Source organism: Cetorhinus maximus, chromosome 2 (genome assembly GCF_964194155.1).
Source record: "Cetorhinus maximus chromosome 2, sCetMax3.hap1.1, whole genome shotgun sequence".
Taxonomy (NCBI): domain Eukaryota; kingdom Metazoa; phylum Chordata; class Chondrichthyes; order Lamniformes; family Cetorhinidae; genus Cetorhinus; species Cetorhinus maximus.
In genome coordinates, this window is record NC_135880.1 from 220,081,468 (window position 1) to 220,105,623 (window position 24,156).

General features: G+C 43.4%; 1 protein-coding gene across 2 annotated transcripts in view; it reads right to left on the reverse strand.

Moving 5' to 3' along the window:
- Positions 1 to 24,156, reverse strand: part of abcg4a (ATP-binding cassette, sub-family G (WHITE), member 4a) — a 146,470-nt gene that overhangs the window by 101,760 nt on the left and 20,554 nt on the right. For both annotated transcript variants that reach the window (XM_078532965.1, XM_078532958.1), the window contains one exon: positions 9,298 to 9,535. In XM_078532965.1, coding sequence (XP_078389091.1) covers positions 9,298 to 9,535 — 238 coding nt within the window. The remainder of the gene's footprint in view (positions 1 to 9,297; positions 9,536 to 24,156) is intronic.

Genomic DNA, 24,156 nt, shown 5'->3' on the forward strand with positions numbered 1-24,156 from the left:
TGATGATGGGTTTTGATAAGGAGGAACAGTTTCCATTGGTGGGTGAGTTGGTAACCAGAGGTCACAGATTTAAGATAACTGGCAGTACAAGAGCGAAAAGTGACTTTTTTTTAAACGTAGTGAGTTGTTTTGATCTAAAAATGTGCGAGGTTTAGAAGGTTAAAAAAAAGAAAAGTTTCTCTTTCTCTCTCTACTTTGTAACCTGATGAATCCAGACACACATGAAACAATAGTGTTAAAACTACTGAACCATTCACAAAGCCTTGAATATTGGCAGAGTTGCTTTATAAAATGCAATTGGTAAACCTCCAAATTCACAATATACAATATAATATAAAGTATATCAATTATGCTCTCAAGGGGAATATAATTCGACACAGAAATTTAAGGCACAGAAGGAGGCCATTCAACATATTAGATCGGTGTCGGCCAAAAAAGAGCTTATCCAATCTCATCGCACTTTGCAGCTCTTGGTCCTCTAAGTTACAGCACAGCAAGTGCATATCCAAGTACATTATAAATGTGATGAGTGTTTCTACATGTAGCACTTTTCCAGGCAGTGAGTTCCTGGCTTACACCACCAACTGGGTGAAAACAATTCTCCTCTACTGCCCTCTAATCCTTCCACCAATTACTGTAAATCTATGCCCCATGATTATTGACCTCTCCGCTAAGGGAAGTAGCTCATCCCTATCCCCAGAGACAAAAACAAAAAACTACTGCGGATGCTGGAAATCCAAAACAAAAACAGAATTACCTGGAAAAACTCAGCAGGTCTGGCAGCATCGGCGGAGAAGAAAAGAGTTGACGTTTCGAGTCCTCATGACCCTTCAACAGAACTGAGTAATATTACTCAGTTATTACTCAGTTCTGTTGAAGGGTCATGAGGACTCGAAACGTCAACTCTTTTCTTCTCCGCCGATGCTGCCAGACCTGCTGAGTTTTTCCAGGTAATTCTGTTTTCATCCCTATCCCCTGTAGCTAGACCTCTCATAATTTTATCTACCTCAATTAAATCTTCCTTCAGCCTCCTGTGTTCCAAAGGAAATAACTCCATCACAGCTAAAATGACCCATTCCTGGCAACATCCTCATAAGTCTTACCTGTACCCGCTCTACGGGTAGCTCTGCTATGTTCAAAAGAAAAACAAAGGTTTGCCAAACACTTTTTGTGTCTCCATTAAAACCCATCCTAAAATGTAAAAGTCACAACAGGCTTACTAGTGTTGGGTTGCAGGCCTTTTGTAGAAGGAGGTTAGTCACAGAACTGCGAGTATAAGCCATGAGCTGAAAGGAGCATGAGTTTATGTGAGCTCCTTATTCTTTCCTTTGGCAGCAGCCAACTCTATAGAAGGCTCAACACAGAACTTCGCAGGGAACTACATGCCCCCAGGACCAGCACAGTTTGAAATAAAAGTGCCCAGTCTCAGTTAATTGAGACTCACTACCCGAGTGGTAAGGTCTCACTCTGATGATCTGGATTGCATAATCTATCAACAAAACTTGATTAGTACCTTGGAGTATCACTCAAGAATCCATCTCCCAGAAGGTTACTTAACTACAAGTGGAAGGGGCTACGAAGAGTCATAATGCTTAGATGCTGAGGTAGATCAGCCATGATCTTACTGAATGGCAGAATCTACTTAAAAAGGGTTGAATGGCCTATTCTTGGTCTTATTCCTTTTTTTACGTTCTTAAGGTTGTTTTGGGACAGGCCTGATGGATCAGCTAGTCTTTTCCTGCCCATCCTTTCATCAGTAATCCAAGATAATAGTCCAACAGGGCCCAAAATGCAGGCTGTGGAACTACTAGATAGCAAGGTCAGTCACTGATTCCAGTCACTGGTCTGCAGCAACGTCAGTGGGTCTGATGATGTGAAGCTTTTCCCATTCTTGATGAGGGGTGTCACGCAATAACAGCTTGTTCCATATTGGGGAGTACTTCAATGGGTTTATTCAATTGGATCGATGCCCAATCATTAATTCCTGCCCTTGTCTGCAAGTTTCTCTGGGGCCTTAAACCACCCCAAAGCGCAATCTTCTTCAGCCTTACCTTCCAGCATGCAGTCAGTCATTGCTCTTACAATTCCAACCTCCTGCGCAACCTTCCTCACCCTCCGCTCCACCCATGGTAGGAGGGCTTTCAACCATCATACATCAGCACACTCTTACCAATCATTTCTAAACAAAAATATGCTTTGAAGCAGATTTTCCATGAAGGCACATCCCCTTCAGGCAGTGGTGTTGTGTGGAAAGCTTTAAATAAATACCTATTTAACCCCTTCCGTCAGAAGCAGGGCTGGTAGGTCTTGACATAATTACCCATGAGCTCTCTCATCCAATTATCAATTATTTCAGTCTGCCTTAGTAAAAAAAATAATGGTTGAGGATCAAAGGTGAGCCATGAGACATTACCCTTTGAAAACACCTGAGTTTTCAGCCCTGTTCAACAACAACGCAAAGACCATCAATATGAAGTTGTGCTGCTTGTGCACAAACAAAACAGGTTCAAATTACAAATCACAACGGCATGAAATTGCTGAGTTTGGTTGCCTGCCCCTTCACTTAGCTAAGAGGGAGTGTAACAAAGACAATGAAGCCCGGCAATTGCTCTCAGCCAACGGTTCATTCCAATAGTGGTTTCACTGACTAATCCCCAAGGATCTTGGGAGTGAGAATATACACACTAAACCAGAATAGGCCTCTTTATACTTGTGTTTTCTAATCAGCAGGCACCCATTTTCATATTTTAAGAGCAGCAAGAATTTTCTCAACTTCTATACTCTGTAGGAAGAGACAATCTTCATCGGACAATGCCACTGGACTAGAGCTCGGAAAGGTCTCCTCCTTTGTGAAGGCTGAATGTTGACAGAGGGGGCTGATATTCTGCACATAAAAACCTCACTACTGGAAGATCTCAGTCTCTCCGTGTTAGCGAAATGGCTGAATACACATTTTTTGATTCCTGTTACTGACTTTCGCCATTACAAGGCGAGTCAAACCACAAAGAAACAGAAGACAGCACAGACAAGAAATCAATAACGTTAGTCCACTGTGAACCGCAATATAAGCAAAAGCAGCTCTCGTGCAAAGCAGAGGTTGCACATTAGGAAATCAGTACAAGATCACAAAATAGTTACGGAATTTTATCCGGCCCATCTTAGTTCACCCATAGAAAGATCCTAAAATCTCTGAATTGCAACATTCTATTCTTCTTAAAAGATTTCCTGGGTTTTCACCTCCAACGCTCTTCCTAGACATCCATTTCATCTGTTGGTTATGTTTAGTTTACAGAAGAATTTCCTGACATAGGGCCCGAGCTTAACCTTCACTGGCTTCAATCTTCTTCCTCAGATTGGATGACCATTTCGTGGATCACCTCCATTCAGTCCGCAAGCAGGACCACGTGTTGTCGGTGGCTTGTCAGTTTAATTCTCCACCTTGCTCTCACGCTGACCTCTCTGTCCTTGGTCTGCTGCACTGTTCCAGTGAAGCTCAATCTAAACTTCAGGAACAGCACCTCATCTTTCAATTAGGCACTTGACAGCCTTCTGGACTCAACATTGAGCTTAACAATTTCAGATCATAATCTCTTATCCCCATTTTGTTTCCTTTTCTTTGCTTCTTTCGGTTTTTCTCTTATTTTTGCTTTCAGACTGCAACATGCTGCTCTAGGCACACCTTTTGTTTCTTTTTTTGCCCCATCTCCATTCCCTTTGGCCCTGGAAGACTAACTTCTCTGGGCAGAACTTTCCGTTTGTCTTGGCGGCGAGCGGGCGGCCGTTTGCCGCTGGAGAAACAGGCCGCGCCGCCATTCTCTGCGGGCGGGCCAATTAAGGCCCACCCAGCGGGTAAGCGACTCCCGTGGGGAACAGGAAAATAGTCGCAGGGGCGGGCGGCCTCAGACTGCCGGTTCCAATGGGGAACCAGCAGCCTGTATAAAGAGTGGCCAGGCAGCCTGCTTGAGGCAGTGCACTATGGCCACTCATGGAGAGAGGGAGGGAGGTCCAAGTGGACAGCAGCATGAGCAGGAGGAGGGGAGCAGGCTGCAGGAGAGGCCAGCGGGGGGCCACTGTGCCCCCCCGATTTTCAGATGCATGCCTTGCTGTCCTCCTGCAAGAGGTGGGCATCCATCAGCACCTTCTGTATCCGGAGGATGGGAGGAGGAGGGCCCCCCATGTTACCAGCCAGGCGTGGGAGGAGGTTGGTGACGCTGTCAGCGCCCATGCAGGAGAAGATTCAATGATTTGCTGCGCTCTGGACGGGTGAGCACCATGTCTGTCTTTGCCATTTGACCCAGGAGGCAGCCTTAGCCTTTGACCCAGCCCCCCACCATGTCTTGCTGTTGTTACTGCATAGGGCATCTGGCGCACGCTGGGTGGGCAAAAGGGTACTGACCATGCTTGCATCAGCCTTAGTAGTTGAGGAGAAGATGGGTTCTTCCCGCAGCATATGTTGGTGTTTGTGGCATTTGAGTAGTCTGGGGGCAACCAGCAGGGGAGGCAGCTAGACACATACTCAGAACTCCAACACATGTCATATTGATGGTGATGAGATGGTGCAAGGGGTGCCTCAAGGTGTTTTGGCCAAGTGGTATCTGCTGGCCTCGGCGCCGCACCTAGCTGCGCCTCCTTACCATGGGCGCTAAGACCTGTGTGCTAATCAAAGTGATGGACGCCGAATGTGTCCAAGGCGGCCATTGGGGGAGGGGGTTGGGAGCAGCCGTACTATCTTCTGGGGTCTGATCACCAGTAGTGTGGACAGGAGCCGCTGGAGGCCTCAGATGGGCCACTGTGGTTGGGGTGCGGCATGCGCATGCAGAGTACATGAGCGATCAGCCCCAATAAATCCCCCTTGAGAGTCGGAACCTCCTTCGGCACTGCGCTTCAGTCATATTGAGGTAGCTGCTTCGCCGCCTGTAAACCCTGGCAGCAGGATAGTGACATCTTCTGTGGCCCCTTCCACCTTGGACAACCTCTTGGCCCTGCGCCCCTTGTGCCTGCGCCTGGCCTCCCAAAGGTGGCTCCCCTGGAGGCTGATTGTCCACTCCTGGCCTCCTCCTTATTCTATCCCTCCCTTCCTCCTCAGGGGAGCTGCCTCCAGTGGAGATGTCAGAACCCATACCCCCAGGCTAAATGGAGGCTTCCGGAAAGCTGCAGGCCCGAGAAAGATTATTGTCTGCAGACTGGTTTCAAAGTGCACAAGAAGCTCTTGGAAATCGATGAGAACTGCTAACAGTCACACAGGCAACTTTTAAACACTTTCATCAATTATAACTTCATGTAAAACATGAACAACCCCTCTGAGTCCACATATCCTGACATTGCATGAGTTTTCTTAAAAAAATCTCCTACCCGCTTGTCCGTTGGGCCCGTGCTCCGACCCGAAGTTCGCACGAGCCCCTCAAAATCCAGGACAATTGGCAAGTTAAGGGCCTTAACGAGGCCTTTAATTAATGGCGGGCAAACGCCCCGCCGCTGAGCGCGCCTGCTGACTGAAATATCGCGATGCTGCGCGCTGACGTCGGCACGCTCGCGCGACATTTTAAGCGCTGGCGTGCGGGCTCCGCCACCCGCGCGCCAGCCGGAAAATTCCGGCCTCTGTCTTTCAATCTCTCCTGCCTTTCACCCTACCACAGACCTTCCTTTTGTCCTTGTCCCACTCACCCCTTGCTCAACACCCATTACGTCTCTTAGCTTTTCCCAGTTCTGATGCAAAGTCACAGACCCGAAACATTGGGCGGAATATTCCGGTCCCGCCGGCAGTGGAAAACCTGGCAGGTGCGGGAACTTAATCTGGCGCGAGGCCAAAAATCAGTTTCCCGACAGTGGGATGAACTTTAGCAACTCTGTTCTCGGGACTTCTCAGGCGAGCTGCCCAACGGACAATGTTTGGTGGGTGGGGGGGGGGGGCCTTTTACAGGCGTTAGGATGAAATGCATGCTCATCAGAAGTCTGGCTCGCCAAGTTACGCCCCCCCCAAATTAAGCCTCCCGCCAGCGAGAAATCGGAACATTCACTTTTACGACTGCACATAAGTGGCGTGAACCCGGCCAGGCAGGCTTCCTCCATGATCAAAGGTGAGTTGCCATGGCATTGTTCTCTTTGGGGACCTGGTCTGTAGATGCCAGCTATTGCTTGAGACCGGGTACTTGGTCATGCGCAGAGGATGACCACGGAAGGAAGGGTTAGTGGGGAAGGGTGGAGCAGGGGCCGGGCAATGGCGGAAGGGATAATGCAGGCTGTCCGGGTGCCCCTTAAATATGGCAACTGGACCTCCCACCCCATGAATTAACGGCGGGGACAGCGATTTCCTGCCTGCCAATGTCGCGAGAATCGGCGAGTTCCTCGTGGATGCATACTTAATGAGCTGCACAGCGCAAGATTGCATGTGATCAGCTGTCCTGCTACCCCCCACCGCCCCAGCGGAAATCACTCCCACTTGCACGCCCACCACTGAACTTAGACCAGAACAGAAGATTCCGGCCATTAACTCTGTTTCTCTCTCTACACAGATACTGCCTAACCTGCTATGTTTTTCTAGCATTTTGTGTTTTCATTTCAGATTTTTAGCATCCGTATTATTCTGCTTTTCCATTATAAATAAATGTTGCTGTTGTTTCCATGAAGTTCAATTGCCTATTAAATGGAACCCAGTGAACAGTCACTAAGATTCCTAGGCTTTCTCTTGGCTTCATCTTGAGGCATAGCCACGTCAGCTATGGTTCATCAGCATCATTCATGGAGTCAATGTTGATTGATGTTCAACCCTTCATTCAGTATTTTACATTTGTCTGCACTAAATTGCATCTGCCCACTACATTTTATCCAACTCATCCTGTATTTCGAGCTTGGTCCGAGTCCTTTGTCCTTCCTAGTTTGATGTCAGTTGCGAATTTGATCAAGATTTTCGAATCCAGATCATTTATGTAAATCGGAGACAACAGCGGTTCCCCTATTGACCTGTATAGATCCCACTCATTCCTCCCCCTCCCGCCCACCCCTCAGATTCCAGCATTATTCCTTTCATAGGTACTTGTTGTTTTCTACCTTTGTGACGATTCTTATTCAATTTATTTCAATTTACCCTAAGTCTCCAATGCTTGAGTTTACAATAATAGCCTTGCGTGTAACACTTCCTATAGCCCATTGGACTTATCACTTCTTCAAAAAAGGATAAGGAAGTCAACCAGACAGGATCTTCTCCTTCTGAGTATCAGTCTCAAGACATTCTGCACTAAAAAGCAATTCGTTATCGACCTTGGATTAAACAATGGATTATGTTGGATTATGTGTTAAGCAGCATAGCATTTTTTTTCCCCTTTTGATGATCTTAATTGAATCTAGTTACAGACTTACCTACTCATTAGAACTGGTTCATTCTCAGGTAATGTCAGGAAGCACTCCTTCACATAAAGGGAATGTAAAACCCTCTCCTCCAATAAGCTGTTGATGTTAGTTTTGAAACTTTACGTACAAACCAGGAGCAGGAGTAGGCCATTCGGCCCCTTGAGCCTGCTCCACCATTTAATAAGATCATGGCTGATTAATCTGCATCCCATCTACCGCTGATGACCTATAACCCCCTTGCTTACCAAGAATCTATCCACCTCTGCTTAAAAATATTCAAAGACTCTGCTTCCACCACCTTTTCAGGACGAGTTCCAAAGACTCACGACCCGCTAAGTCAAAGAATTTCGCCTCATCTCTGTTTTAAATGGGCGACCCCTTATTTTTAAACAGTGACCCTGGTTCTAGATTCTTCCACAAGAGGTATCATCCTCTCCACATTCACCCTGACAAGACCTCTCAGGATCTTATATGTTTCAATCAAGTCACCTCTTACTCTTCTAAACCTGTGGATACAAGCCTAGCCTGTCCAACCTTTCCTTATAAGACAACCCACCCATTCCAGGTATTAGTCTGGTAAATGTTCTCTGAACTGCTTCCAACGCATTTACATCCTTCCTTAAATAAGGTGACCAATACTGTACAGAGTATTACAAATGTGGTCTCACTAGTGTCCTGTACAACTGAAGCATAACCTCCCTACTTTTGTATTCAATTCTCCTCGCAATAAATGATAACATTATATTCACTTTACTAATTACTTGCTGTACTTGCATACTAGCCTTTTGTGATCCATGCACTAGGACACCCAGATCCCTCTGCACCTCAGAGCTCTACAATCTCTAACCGTTTTGATAATATACTTCACTTTTACTCTTCCTGCCAAAATGGATAATTTTACATTTTCCCAAATTATACTCCATTTGCCAGATCTTTGCCCACTCACTTAACCTACCTATATCTATTTGTAACAAAATCAAAAATAGCTGGAAAAACTCAGCAGGTCTGACAGCATCTGCGGAGAGGAACACAGTTAACGTTTCAGTCCGTATGACTCTTCATCAGAACCTCTATCTATTTGTAGCCTCCTTATGTCTTCTTCACAACTTACTTTCCTACCTTTCTTTGTGTCATCAGCAAATTTGGCAACCATCCCATCCATCCCTTCATCCAAGTCATCTATATAAATTGTAAACAGTTGAGATCCCAGCACTGATCCCTGCGGCACAACACTCATTACATCTTGCCAACCTGAAAAAGACTAATTTATGCCTACTCTCTACTTCCTGTTAGCCAGCCAATCTTCCTGTTATCCATGCCAATAAGTTATCCCCTATACCATGTGCTTTTATTTTCTCCAATAACCTTCATCAAATGCCTTCTGGAAATCTAAGTACAGTACATCCACCAGTTCCCCTTTATCCACAGCAGATGCTACTTCCTCAAAGAACTCCAATAAGTTGGTTAAACATGATTTCTCTTTCACAAAACCACATTAACTTTGCCTGATGACCTTCAGCTTATCCAAGTGCCCTGCTATAACTTCTTTAATAGCAGCTTCTAACATTTTCCCTACAACAGATGTTAAGCTAACTGGCCTGTAGTTTCCTGCTTTCTGTCTCCCTCTCTTTTTGAATAATGGAGTTACATTCGCTATGTTCCAAACTAATGGGACCTTCCCCGAATCTATGGAGATTTAGAAAGTTAAAACCAATGCATCAACTATCTCACTACACACTACTTCTGTTGTCCTGAGATTCAAAGGTATTTTTCAGGCAAAAATATTAAGGGATCCATAACCAAAGCAAGTAAATAGAGTTAAGATACAGGTCTAATTGAATAGTGGAATAGGCTTAAGGGACTGAATGGCCTACTCCTGTTCCATGAACTCTGGAGTAAAAGGCAAGCTTGTTACAAAGGAACGAAAAAGCAAAATAAATCTTCCCCTACCTCTTTTTTTCCAGCAAGATCCCTCGCTTACAGAATAGGAGAGGTCATTGAACTCTATGTCCACTGCTGGGCGTTTGGGCAGGTGGGAGAATCTCTGTGCCTCTGTGATATGGTTTTCCACCTTCTTGAGGTGTGTGGTGAGGAGAAGTGCATCCTGGGACCCTCCATTGCACACAGCATCTTCTAAAGCGATTGACACACAACCAGGATCAGCCGGCTTTTCGGCCATCACTCCACGCTGTGGGACAAGAGAGAAAAAGGTGAAATTGGGATGGATAAATGAAGATGCATTGTCCTCCACTTCAATGTACTGTGAAAATATGCTTTTTCCATAAAAGAAACAAATAAGGGGATAAATGGTGTCAGCCTCAACTCAGTGGTAGCACTCTCACACGGTCATTTACTTAACTGTTGTATGTGGGAGCTTGCTGTGCACAAATTGGCTGCCGCGTTTTCTGCATTATGAACAGTGACTACACTTTAAGACTATATCATTGGCTGTAAAATACTTTGAGAAGTCCTGAGGTTGTCATCACAAGATCACCCATGATATCAATGAATGGTGGAACAGGCACAAAGGACTGAATGACATGCTTATACTCCTATGTGAAAGGTGCTATAAAAGGTAAACAGGGTATGCTTATTACACACCTGAAGTTTAAATATTTCCCCATAGTTAGTACATAACTTGGGATCAAGTTGGTAAATGGAATATCTGTTTAGATTTTGGATATTTTTGGGTGGATGCAGTAGCCATATTATTATGATTCATGTCTCCTAACTAATTCCAAAATGGCCTAGCCCCTTTGTCTATGTAGGACATAGAAGTCAACCAGTGCTTTTCTGTATGGTACGAGTGCTACCAGAAAAAAATATTTCGGTATTTCCTTGGTTTTCACAGTCCTGAACCCTGGTATCCTTTAAAACAGAGTGGAGAGGGCATGGCAGAATGAATACTGCAGAGTATTTTGCAGATGTGAATCTAGTATTAGCTGAATGACCCTCTGTGGATAAGTGATGTCACCTCACATGGTAATGGGCATTCTCATCTTAACAGATATAATGACAAGAATGTGCAATCATCTCCAGGATAACTGATCTGTCATCCAATTGTAGTTTTGATCCCAGTCCCAGCACACAACTCTAAAGAGCAAAACCAGTTTGGTTTATCTAGTAACATTTTCCCCTTGGAGTCGTGGGCTCAGGTCTCTCTCCAGAACCAAGTTGAGCCAATGTTGCAGTATTGTACTGGAAAAGTGCTCTACTGATGGGAAGTGTAACCTCTAGATCAGCACTAAACCAAATCCCCAACTCTACGTGTTTAGGTCAGTGTCTTAAGATCCCTCCACGCCATTTAAAGAAGAACAGGAAGTTTTCTAAATGTCCCAGGCAACATTTTTCTCTCAAAAGCAGACTGGGCATTTAGCTTAAAGACCTTGCTGCGCACAAAAATGTCTTGCTTATCTTTCTAATTAACAGCAGTCATTTAAAGCAACTTGTGTGAAATGCTGTGGGGCATTGTCAAAGGTATAGTCCACAGCTATATCAATACAAATCATTCTTTAAAAATTACTTTCTATTAATTCCTATTGTATATAATCACTAAGAGATGATCTCCACTTCCCATTCACCCCCTATTACATGACTTCTTGATTTGGATTGTTTAATTTCCTACATTTATTGAACTGAGGATTTAAAACAGACACTCCACTGTTCACAATTGACCTGAATGATTTAGACCTTGGAATCAAAAAAACACAATTTCTAAATTGGAGCACAACACCGAATGGGACAGCAGTGGGGAGTTGGTGGAGGGTAAGTAAATACTGAGGAAGACCGCGACAAATTACACAAGGATATTAATAAATTTGCAAAATGGGTAAATAATTACCAAGTGAAGTACAACACAGATAAGTGTGAGGTAGTACATTTTGGTAGGAAGATAGGGAGGTTACTTGGATGGTGCAAGTCCAGGTGTGGTAGAGGAACAAAGGGATCTCGGAGTACAAATACATCAATCTCAAGGGCAATTAGGGATGGACAATAAATGCTGGCCTAGCCAGTGATGCCCACATCCCGTAAATGAATTTTTAAAAAATTACTATAGGTTGTGCACGGGTCAACAAGCCCATAAAAAAAAGCAAACCAAGCACTAGGTTTTATTTCTGGAGGGACACACTTGAAAAGTAGGCAAGTTATGCTAAACCTGTAGCAAAGTTTGGTTAAACCACACTTATCACTGTGTGCAGTTCTTGTTGTCATATTATAACAATGACATAGAGGCACTGGAGAGGTGTGGGGAAGATTTACAAGGATGATTCCAGAAACGTGCGGGTTTACATCTCAGGAAAGGATTGACAGGCTGGGTCTCTTCTCCTGAAGAAAGAAGGCTGAGGGGTGACTTACTCGACATATTTAAAATTATGAAAGGTTTTGATAAGAGTGGACACAGAGACAATGTTTCCCCTTGTGGGGAAGCGCATATCCAGAGGCCACCAACATAAGATAGTCACCAGGAAATCCGGCAGGGAGTTCAGAAGAACCTTCTCAACCCAAAGAGTGGTGAGAATTTGGAACTCACTACACAGGGAGTAGCTGAAGCGAATAGTGTAGGTGCATTTGAGGAGAAGCTAGGTAAGCATCTGTGGGAGAAGGGAATAGAGGGTTACAATGATAGATTTAAATGAGAAAAGATGAAGGAGGCTCGAGTGGAGTATAAATGCCAGCAGAGACTGTTTGGCCAAGTGGTTTGTTTCAATGGATAGGAGCACAGTTAACGTTTTGAGTCCGAATGACCCTTGTTGAAGGGTCATTCGGACTCGAAACGTTAACTGTGCTCCTATCCACAGATGCTGCCAGACCTGCTGAGTTTTTCCAGGTATTTTTGTTTTTGTTTTGGATTTCCAGCATCTGCAGTTTTTTGCTTTTATTGGTCTGCTTCAATGCTGTATAACTTATTTAGTTGCCAGATTCCATACAGAAACAGTGGAGCTTTTAAAAATGTAATCAATTATGTATAAAATGTAGGTCCTGGTTGAGTGTTTTCTGCTAGTTTTGTCTATGCTGAGTTAGTAAACAAATGATTAACTTGGCACCGTTACAAAGGCTTGGGTATTATTGTCTGCAGCTTAAAGAGTTTCTGAGCATACCTTCCTAAGTGCATTTATCCCAGTTCAGCTAAACTATAATTAAAGATAATAAGGGAATAATATACTCAAAGCCTAATGCATGGGGTGTCTTTTACCTGACTAAACTCTCAGGGTTGCTCTGCTAAAGGTTTTTCTTGTAGGTTTTGTGGGAGGCAGAGTCAGCTTTTCAAGTTCAGCTCAGGTGCCACCAGGCCTGTGATCAGGACACATTTGCAGTTTTGTAGAGTCTAGATCTGAGAATCTGTGAAGTGGTCAACAATTGTGTTCTAGTCTTTACATAATTTTCTTGTGACAGAATTGTATTCAACTATATCATCTGTGAAGTTATTACACACTCATGTCATAAACAATCTTCCAATTCACTTATTCTATGATGCTGGTGACTTCAGGGAACAACGTACCATTACTGGTTCTGGTGCAGAAGCTGTTGTAATTTTCTCACTAACATTTTGCCATATAAAACAAATATTAAAATATGCTAAGCCAAACTCCTGTGGCATTGGACATACAGAGTCAAATCCAAATGCTGTCTTGAGGTGAAGTCAGGTTAGAGAGTGAGGGAGAATTGGACCAGGGCCCCCATTTTCAAGTGTTGCAATCTTTCTATACACAGTAATCAGGTGTTTGGCGTGACTGGACCATGATGATGTTTTTGCTCCATGTGAATGCATCCATCCTTCTCTGCCCATCCTTCTCCACCCAACCCTATCAGTAGATCCTTTCCCTCTCATATGTTTGGCCTAAAACAGATGAGTTAAGGGTGAGGATTGACATGTGGAATTGTGATATATTAGCCATCACTGAGATGTGGTTGAGGGAAGGACAGGATTGGCAGCTCAACATTCCGGGATATAGAATCTTCAGGGGAGGGGGTAAAAGAGGAGGAGGCATTGCATTATTAGTTAAGGAGTCAGTTACTGCAGTAAGGAGAGATAATATCTTGGAGGGGGCATCGAATGAAGCTTTGTGGGTAGAGCTTAGGAATAAAAAAGGGGCAACCACATTATTAGGTATTTATTATAGACCCCCAGATAGTCAGTGGGAAATTGAGGAGCAAATATGTGCACAATTTGTGGAGGTGTGTAAAAACAATAACAACAGGGTACTTATATTAGGTTTAATTGGGATAGACATAGTGTTAAGGGCTTGGATGGAGTGGATTTCTTGAAATGTGTACGGGAGAACTTTTTAGGTCAATATGTAGAGGGTCCAACAAGGGACGGTGCATTGCTGGACCTAATTCTGGGGAATGAAGCCGGACAGGTGGCTGAGGTGGTGGTGGGGGAGCATTTTAGCAATAGTGACCACAACATGGTACAGTTTAAGTTTGTTATGGACAAAATCAACAAGTTGCAAAAAAATGTTTTGGACTGGGGGAGAGTGGATTTTAGTAAAATAAGGCAGGATCTGGCCAAGGTAGACTGGGAAGAGTTACTTGTGGGGAAATCTACAGAGGATCAGTGGGGGGCGTTCAAAAAGGAAATGGGGAGGGTACAGGCACAACATGTTCCCTCTAGGGTGATAGGAAGGAGTAACAAGCCCAGAGAACCATGGATGACCAGAGATATTCAGGTTACGATGAGAAGGAAAAGAGAGGCTTTTAGCAAGTTCAAGGGGATCAAATCAGCAGAGGCATTAGTTGGGTACAGAAAGTGCAAGGTGGAGCTTAAGAAAGCAATTAGGAGAGCAAAGAGGGGATATGAGAAAGCTCTGGCTGGTAAAAGTAGGGAAAATCCCAAGATATTCCATAAGTATATCAATGGGAAGAGGATAAGCAGGGAACGAGTAGGGCCCATTAGGGACCAAGGGGGCAATCTATGGGTGGAGCCAGAGGACATCGCTAGAGTGTTGAATGAATACTTCACGTCCATCTTCACCCAAGAGAATGAGGATGAAGGTATCGAACTCAGGGAGAGAGACTGAGAGGTTCTTAAGCAAATTGATATAGGGAGTGACAAGGTATTGGAGGTGTTGGCAGGCTTAAAAGTGGACAAATCTCCAGGTCCGGATGATTTGTGTCCCAGGCTGCTGAGGGAGGCAAGGGAGGAGAACGCAGGGGCTCTGACCCAAATTTTTAATTCCTCTCTGGCCACGGGGAAGGTGCCAGAGGACTGGAGAACAGCTAATGTGGTTCCGCTATTTAAGAAGGGTTGTAGAGGTAAGCCAGGGAACTACAGGACAGTGAGTCTTACGTCAGTTGTAGGGAAACTCTTGGAGAAATTTCTGAAGGAGAGTATCTAGCTCCACTTTGAGAGGCAAGGTTTGATCAGGGATAGTCAGAGGGAGGTCATGCCAAACAAATCTGATTGAATTTTTTGAGGAGGTGACCAGGTGTGTAGACGAGGGCAGTGCAGTTGATGTAGTTTATATGGATTTCAGCAAAGCCTTTGACAAGGTCCCACATGGGAGACTTATAAAGAAGGCAAAGGCACATGGGATACAGGGTAATTTGATAAGGTGGATTCAAAATTGGCTTAGTTGTAGGAGACAGAGGGTGATGACAGAAGGATGCTTTAGTGATTGGAAGCCAGTGTCCAGTGGTGTACCACAGGGATCTGTGCTGGGTTCCCTATTATTTGTCATTTATATATACGACATAGATGACTATGTGGGGGATAGGATTAGTAAGTTTGTGGATGACACAAAGATTGGCCAGGTGGTTAACAGTGAGGTTGAGTGGTTGAGTGTCTTGGGCTACAGGAAGATATAGACGGGATGATCAAATGGGCAGATAAGTGGCAGATGGAATTTAACCCTGAAAAGTGTGAGGTGATACACTTTGGAAGGAGTAATTTGACAAGGAAGTATTCAATGAACGGCATGGCACTAGGAAGTTCTGAGGAACAAAGCAGGTTGCCTCACATCCTTTAAAAAGTACCTGGATGAGCACTTGGCGTGTGTGTCCATAGATCTCTGAAGGCGGAGGGGCATGTTAGTGGGGTGGTGAAAAAGGCATATGGGATACTTGCCTTTATCAATCGAGGCATAGATTACAAAAGTAGGGAGGTCATGTTGGAGTTGTATAGAACCTTGGTGAGGCCACAGCTGGAGTACTGTGTGCAGTTCTGATCGCCACATCATAGGAAGGATGTGATTGCACTGGAGGGGGTGCAGAGGAGATTCACCAGGATGTTGCCTGGGATGAAACATTTAAGTTATGAAGAGAGGTTGGAAAGACTTGGGTTGTTTCCGCTGGAGCAGAGAAGACTGAGGGGGCGACCTGATCGAGATGTACAAGATTATGAGGGGCATGGACAGGGTGGATAGGGAGCAGCTGTTCCCCTTAGTTGAAGGGTCAGTCACGAGGGGACATAAGTTCAAGGTGAGGGGCAGGAGGTTTAGGGGGGATGTGAGGAAAAACTTTTTTACCCAGAGGGTGGTGACGGTCTGGAATGCACTGCCTGGGAGGGTGGTGGAGGCAGGTTGCCTCACATCCTTTAAAAAGTACCTGGATGAGCACTTGGCATGTCATAACATTCAAGGCTATGGGCCAAGTGCTGGTAAATGGGATTAGGTAGGTAGGTAGGTCAGGTGTTTCTCACGTGTCGGTGCAGACTCGATGGGCCGAAGGGCCTCTTCTGCACTGTGATTTTGTGATTCTAATGATTTAGAGATACAAGTTCCAAATCTGCTATGGCAGCTGGGGCATTTAAATTCAATGGCTTAAATAAATCAGGGGTAAAATTACAGTATTTGTAATGGTGAAAGTAAATCACCAGATTGTCATAAAATCTCATCTGCTTCACTGATGTCCTTAAGGGATGGAAATCTGCCATCCTTACTCTGTCTCGCCTAGAATTAACCAGACCCACAGCAATGTGGTTGACTCTTAACTGCCCTCTTGGCCAAGTAAACCATTCGGTTGTATTCAAATAGGTGGTTCACCTTTCTAAAGGGTAATTAGGCTATGTTCACATTGCCAGTGAAGCCCACATCCTGTTAATAAATAAAAAATATCTTCATTGTACATTGATCCATCAAAATGGCACAGTAAATTCCACACTTTCCACTAGAAAACTATGCTCACTGTCAGACAACCCACCTCTCATTAGCAGAAGCTTTAAAAACTCAGGGAAAATAAGAAGGCTCTTTTATCTTCAACGACAGCATCTATGTGCACAAGAACAAAGAGACTCATCCCAAACTCAAGCCAAGTACAATCAGAACATTCAAAGCTCCGTTCACTCAGTGTGTAGTTATCTTTCTGGCTCCTGAAGTAGGGAGGAGATATATTACATATAAGATGCCTCTTTGAGAAAGTTTCCAACTGCAACATGCCTTTCACAAAATGTTATTTTAACCCTATTAAAAATTCAGTTTGCATTTTTCCCTAACGTTTGCACAACCTGGCCTGTAGTACAGATCTGCCTCTGATTTAATTAATTTTATACCTATTACCTGCACTTGTCTCTCATCGCTGGGGTACACAGCAGGTTGATAGACCACAGGAAAGTGTGGCTCAGTGCCCTATCATACAGTGCACTTACACAATGAGCCAGCCAGGCGTTCTTCAGTCGGTCGGTCTGCAGGAAGATCCAGTGAGCAGAAATGTGAAGAGGGTCAAAGCGCACAATAGTCTTGTCAAAAAAAAAATCAGCACATACTTGATCACAGCATTGTGCGCCAAGGCTGTTCACATATACTGAAAGAGATGGTCAATGGAATAGCCCACTGGCACACTGTATCACGGAGTAACAACCATGTGGTGTATCAACATTTCAAGTGCCTCAAGAGAAGAAAGGGGGAAAGATGAATTTCCATTCCTAAAAAAGGAATTCACGCCCATCTCATACATTGCACACCCTATGAACAGCCAGGGTGCCTGCCCGCTGAGTTTGTGAACAACATGTAATATAGGTGAGACACTGAAGAAATAGTGAGCAGAATAACAAAATTAAAATGTATTATATTATTTTAAGCATGTGTCCGCAGAACAGTCATGGTAGTTCAAAGTAATGTGCTGTATGCAGAACATTGAGACGTTTGAGAGACGTGATAAGAATGCAAATCCATGTCTTTCTTTACCTCCTCTGTGATGAAAGGATGGAAAATAGGTACAAAGAAAGAAAAGTCATATTGGCACAAAATAAATGTCACCTTGAAATCACCAAGGTAAATGTTCTGCAACTACTACAAGATTAAAAAGGTATCTAATGATCTTATTCACAGCCTTGAGTTGTACTTGCTGGAAGCTGAGGAGCCTATTAGTCATAGAAAATGAGAAACAGAATTAATGAATAGCATTTCGACGTCTCTAACACTATTAAGGAGTTTCAAAGATATTTGTATCTCCCTAAGGCATCAGTGCTTTATTTCCTTTGTGTTGATTTCATGTCCAAATGCCTAAAAGATGCAATTTAAGGCATCATATTGTATAACATTTCTCAACAGATATTAGTCCCTTTAATAGGTTAAAATAGAAGTTCCAGCATCTGTTAATAGGTACCTGTGATCTATAAGGCACTAGTTGAAGATGCTTTGTCAACTGGCAAAATACCTTTCAAAAGGCAATTTTATGGATTGGTGAACAGAATACTCCATTGCATCAATGACTTAAAAATGTCCTTACATCTAGCACTGTAAATTCATGTTTGGCATTAAATAAAGGGAAACCCAAAATAACTTACTGCCAAACTCTGCACTTCATTAGATACAGCCTCAAAAAGAGATGTCTCCCAGGGGATTTTATGGAGGTCCTTGCTTACACAGAGAAACCTGAAACAGAACTTTCAGATCTGCTATGGTGGCAGAACAAGTGAGCAAAGATTCAGAATCCATTGTAAAAGGTGAAGATTAGACAGGTCTCAGGAAGAAGTCAATCATTATCTGAAAACAGGTCATCAGGGACCAAGAGTTGACACCAGGACTCATTTAGAAGTGGTCAGATGAGAAGGTAGTAAGATTAATATGTTGGGAGGACGAGGTCAATTGGGCCTACAAGCTTTCTTTACCCAAATCTATTTTATGGGCATCCATCACCCCCGTCTCCAATAATTTCTTCCCCTGATTTTCTGCTGTAGTGCATCTAGTCTCTTGCAATTCAATACAATTTCCCCTGGACCCACTGCCTGTGGGATTGATTTCCTCTGGTGAAAATTCAGGCAACATTTTGCCGCCAGATGTATAGTCAAGTGACATCCAAAAAGCTGGTCTCCTGCTCTAAGTCAATCTTTCCCGTGCCTCAAAACACTTAAACTTCTTATCCTTTTGTTCTCTCTTCCTCCTACAAACTACAGCCATATAAAACCTCAACTTTCTTCCAGCCAACCATTGCTACAACCTGTGCAGCCTGTATCTCCACTTAGGTTTCTTAATGCATACAATTGCATTTCTCAAATGACGAGTACATAATGAAGAATATAACAAGAGCAGTTTTGCTCCCCAGTGACTATTAAGTCCCCAGTCCCTATAGGAAGACACCCAGGGGAAACATTTAGTAGTTAAAGCAATTAAAGAATACCGAGGCACTTCCTCATGGAGGCAGTTTCCTTGAGCACTAATGACTTCTTCCTGAAAATTTGCCATTTCATTTCCAGGTGCAAATGAATGGTGTTCCTCACAAATTCAATCTACAGGGATGCTTTCAGTGCCACCATATCATACACCAATAGCGAGTGGAAAAGATCATTAAAAGCAGTAATGTTGTCAGGTGTCACTGGCCCGCATGTTTTTTTTTCAAATTCATCCTTGGGATGTGAGCAATACTGGCAAGGCCAACATTTATTGCCCATCTCTAACTGCCCTTGAGAAAGTGGCGATGAGCTACCTTCTTGAACTACAGCAGTCCGTGTGGTGTAGTTATGCTTTCTGTAGCTGTTTGGTACAGCTGTGTGGCTTGCTACGCTATTTCAGAGGGCTGTTAAAAGTTAACCACATTACTTTGGATCCAGAGTCAGGTGTTGGCCGGGCCAGGTAAGGATGGCGCACCCTCTTCCCCCAGTGAACCAGATGGGTTTTTACAATAACCCAGTAGTTTCATGATCATTATTAATGAGACTGGCATTTTACTGCGGCTTTATTAATTGAATTTAAACTCCCCCAGCTGCTGTGTGCGATTTGAACTCGCGTCTTCAGAGTATTAGCCCAGGCTTCTGGATTACCATCCGATAACATTACCATTGGCTAGGATTTTATGGCTCCGCCTCCCCACCCACCCCAGCGGTTGCGGTGAGCCATTCCAGTCACCATTCACTTCGGCAGGACCGTAATATCCCGGCGGGCTGGAGAGGCTGTAAAATCCTGGCCGTTATGCTACCAACCCCAATGATTGCAAATGGCAAATATACCACTATATAACAAGGCTGTATATTGGGCAGACTCTTTTCAATGACACCAATAGTGAATAGATTTAGCTGTCATGTTAAAAAAGAATTTTATAGAAAGTACCCCGATTGCTCAGTTAACAAGTCTGTTAGCTTCTAAAAAACTGAGTCACAAATACTAGGAAAATCCAATACAAAAACAGAAAACACTGGCCGCAATGAGTGCGGCTCCAACAACAATCAAGAAGCTCGACACCATCCAGGACAAAGCAGCCTACTTGATCAGCACCCCATCCACCAAATTAAATATTCACTCCCTCTAACACTGACGCACAGTGGCAGCAGTGTGTACTATATACAAGATGCACTGCAGCAACTCAGCAAGGCTCCTTCGACAGCACCTTCCAAACCTGCGACCTCTATCACCTAGAAGGACAAGGACAGCAGACAATTGGGAACACCACCCGCAAATACTCCTCCAAGCCAAAAACCATCCTGACTTAGAACTATATTGTGGTTCCTTCATTGTCATGGGATCAAAATCCTGGAACTCCCTTCCTAAGAGCACTGTGGGTGTACCTACACCACTGGGGCTGCAGCGGTTCAAGAAGGCAGCTCACCACCACCTTCTCAAAGGCAATTAGGGATGGGCAGTGATGCGCACATCCCATGATAGAATTTTTAAAAATTGATCCCCATTTCTGTGCTATTCCCAGAAGTGGGTGGTGAATTAGGATCTATGTCACAAACTTAATCTCTGGTTTTGACCAACAAAAAAAATGCTCTCTGGATGACTCAAAGTTCTCAAATGTGCAAACAGAGACTGCAGAGGAGGAAGAGAAAGCAGTCCTGGGATTTACATGGAACTGTTAAATGACTGATCTTGGTTGACAGGGAAGGTGTTAAGCAGAGGCCACGTAGCCCCCCACAGCAAAGAAGGTGGGCAGAGAAATCGCTGAACATCTCATTGTGGGTAACCCTTGTGCTCCTTCTGGTGGCAACTTCACTGGAGGAGTCCACGGAATACAACCCCATTTACCTCTCACCTGGGAATGGCACATAGTATAAGAAAATTTCAAAATAGGAGCACAAGGGTACAATGCTTTAAAAGGAGGTAGTCAGGACATCAAATAAAAGGAGTAAATAAGTAATTCCCAAATATAGACATGTATAATTACCTCTGCTGCCAACTCTGGAGCAATGTATTCCAAGCTGTTTAATGGCCTTGGTTAGAGGTTAATGCGAGCCAATATTTTTCACGTAAAATAACTTTTCATGTTTAATAATTAAATATGAAGGTTATAGATCAACTGTGCACCTGACATATGAAACATGTATTCCATTTATCCCTGTTATCTTCATTTTACCATGCAGATGAGAGAGATTATCTCAACTGAGCTTTGATTTTTTTAATAAAATCTGTGGCTGTGACCTGAATGGAAAAGCTCAACTGTTTAACCTGTGAGAACACAACATCTGATACATAAAAGATCACAATTATAAGGGACTGACTGGGTGGACCACTCAGTCATTTCCTATCTATCGTGTTTGGTATCTTTGCAAATAGGTAATAAAATAATGGGGGAGCTGAGGGAAGGATGACTACAGCATTACTCTTTATGAACATTATATTTGTCATCATTCTGAACGTGTTTTTAACATGTTTACTAAGAAACAACTCTGGCTTAACGAACACTTTCTACTTGGTCCATTGGATCAATATCATGAGAACTAGGTGCATGTGGCCTGGGGGTAACAACCAGCTGTCCTGCTCTTGGTCAGTATTCAGCGAACCCAGTTGTAAACTGTGCAACTGCTGGTGCTAGCTATGGAGAGAGCTGGGATCTATTCTGACGTCCTTCATTTTACATAGTCTTCAAACACTCACTGACAAGGCTTACATATGCATAATGAAGAGGTGAACTAATACAGAATTGCACAGGAACTTCTAACCCATGAGAAAGTGTGGAAAGAAGCTTGTAAAGCATAAATACCAAGATAGACAAGTTGAGCTGAATGGCCTGTTTCTGTGCTGTAAATTCTATGTATTATGCATATATAAATATGTATTCACATGTATATACACATATAGGGATATATAGATATACAATAGACATAAAAACGCATGGACATTGAGATGCATTATTAATAAAGGCTCTCTTTATGGGAACCAGTGGGAAATTAAAGAGGAATGAGCTGTCAGGGCAATGCTGAGTCCTTTATTTCTAATCTGCTTCCCCATCAATGAATCTTGTATCTGAAACGTTACCAAACTGTTAGGTTTGTGTGTCCAAAAGGACATTTGCTCAGATCAATCAGCCTCACTCACTTAAATGCTCACAGCAAACAGAAACACTTACATTATTTTTTTTTTATCTTCGCTTAGAAAAATGTAAAATATCCTAAACTGAATTTAAATTGATCCTTTTTTGATATCTGTGCTTTTCGCATTCCAGGCCTCATCCTGGGGAAGGGAGAGGATCAGGATAATTATTTTCAAATTGGATGACAATTTGTAAATTGGAGTATTTCTGTGGCATCTTGCCAACAGGAATTTGTATTACTAAATATAAAAGATGTCAAACCCCATCTTCCATACCACAATCCATTTCGGTGTTCTGAAGTTGTGCTGATGTTAATGAGACCCCACCACAATCCCAGAGCTGTCCCGCTATTATTTGAAGAAAGGCAACGTGTCCTACTTGTTTTTCTGATCAATCTTCCTTCCCCCCCACAACTAAACACACATCAGCTAATCATTTCTTTCATTCCTGTTGATGGAACACGGACGGCATAACAGAAAATGTCACATTTGGTACAGATGCAAACTCCTCTGTCCTCCTGGGGAAAAAAAAGCCATGCAATTCCTGACTGCATGGAACTTTACCCATATCATCAGTTGGGCAAGAGTGGGCCCCGCATTCTGGGAGGACTGATGGTAAGCTCTGGTACTATTGAGAGGAGAGGCCTGCTATTTGGGTTTAGACTATTGTGGTGGGGGATCCAAGGGTCTGGGAGGACTGGGGAAAGTGGGCGTGTTGAGGATCTGGTTTACTAGAGGTATGGCTAGGTGCTGAGAGTGATGATGAGGCTTGTATGAGTTAGTGTAAAGGAGGAAGTGTGGCTGATAACATTCAGATGGAGGGTGAGTGATGGAAAAGAGACTTTGAGCCTTCATATCCCAACAAATGCTGGCCTTACCAGAGACGTCCAAATCCCATTAAAAAAAACATGCTAACCGAAGACACATATGTACTGTACACTGCGTGTCCAGTAATCCAAACAGTGCAGGGCCACAAACTGATGAAGTTTACCATGTACCTGCTATTCAAACACTCGCCTGAGGGCCATACCTTTGAAGGAAAATATTAATAAACCCAATCCAGCACAAATTTTATGGGTAAATTTAATGCTACTCTTAAATATACATTTTTTCATGTTTTATTAAGATTGGGCCCTATACATTTCAAGTGACTTAGAATAAAGCAGCATATTAAACAACTTACAGATTTCTCTAGGTTTTGCTAACCTTCTTCAATTCTGAGAAACTAAAACCAAGAGAGAATCCCAAAGAATCAACTGGTGTATCACACACAAAGAGTTTGGATAAACTTATAAACATGTCAATGTTGCAAGTGTGGCACAGAAACATTACTGGAAGCATGTTGCAGGACATGCATGATAGCATTAAGATAAAAACAAAAAACTGCGGATGCTGGAAATCCAAAACAAAAAAAGAAATACCAGGAAAAACTCAGCAGGTCTGGCAGCATCTGCGGATAGGAGTACAATTAACGTTTCGAGTCCGAATGACCCTTCAACAGAACTAAGTAAAAATAGAAGAGAGGTGAAATATAAACTGGTTGGGGGATGGTGGAGTAGAGCTGGATAGAGGGCCAGTGATAGGTGGAGATAACCAAAAGATGTCACAGACAAAAGGACAAAGAGGTGTTGAAGGTGGTGATATTATCTAAAGGAATGTGCTAATTAAGGGTAGAAAGCAGGACAAGCAAGGTACAGATAGCCCTAGTAGGGGTGGGATGAGGGGAAGGGATCGAAATAGGCTAAAAGGTAGAGATAAAACAATGGATGGAAATACACTTAAAAATAATGGAAGTGGGTGTGAAAAGAAAAATCTATATAAATTATTGGAAAAAAAACAAAAAGCAGGGGGAAAATCGGAAAGGGGGTGGGGATGGAGGAGAGAGTTCATGATCTAAAATTGTTGATAGCATGATAGCATGTTCTACATGCAAGCCTTTTACAATCTTTTTCTCTGATTAAACATCCAAGCCAAATTTTGGTTAGGAAGGCTGAGTAACGGTGGGAGGAATTTTCACCTTCGTCAACCAGGTGATTGCCTGATGCAGTCCACCGAAATCACGGAGGTAAAATCATGCCGGTTCTACAACAGACAGGAGCTTCAAGCCACCAGGTCATTGTGTGGG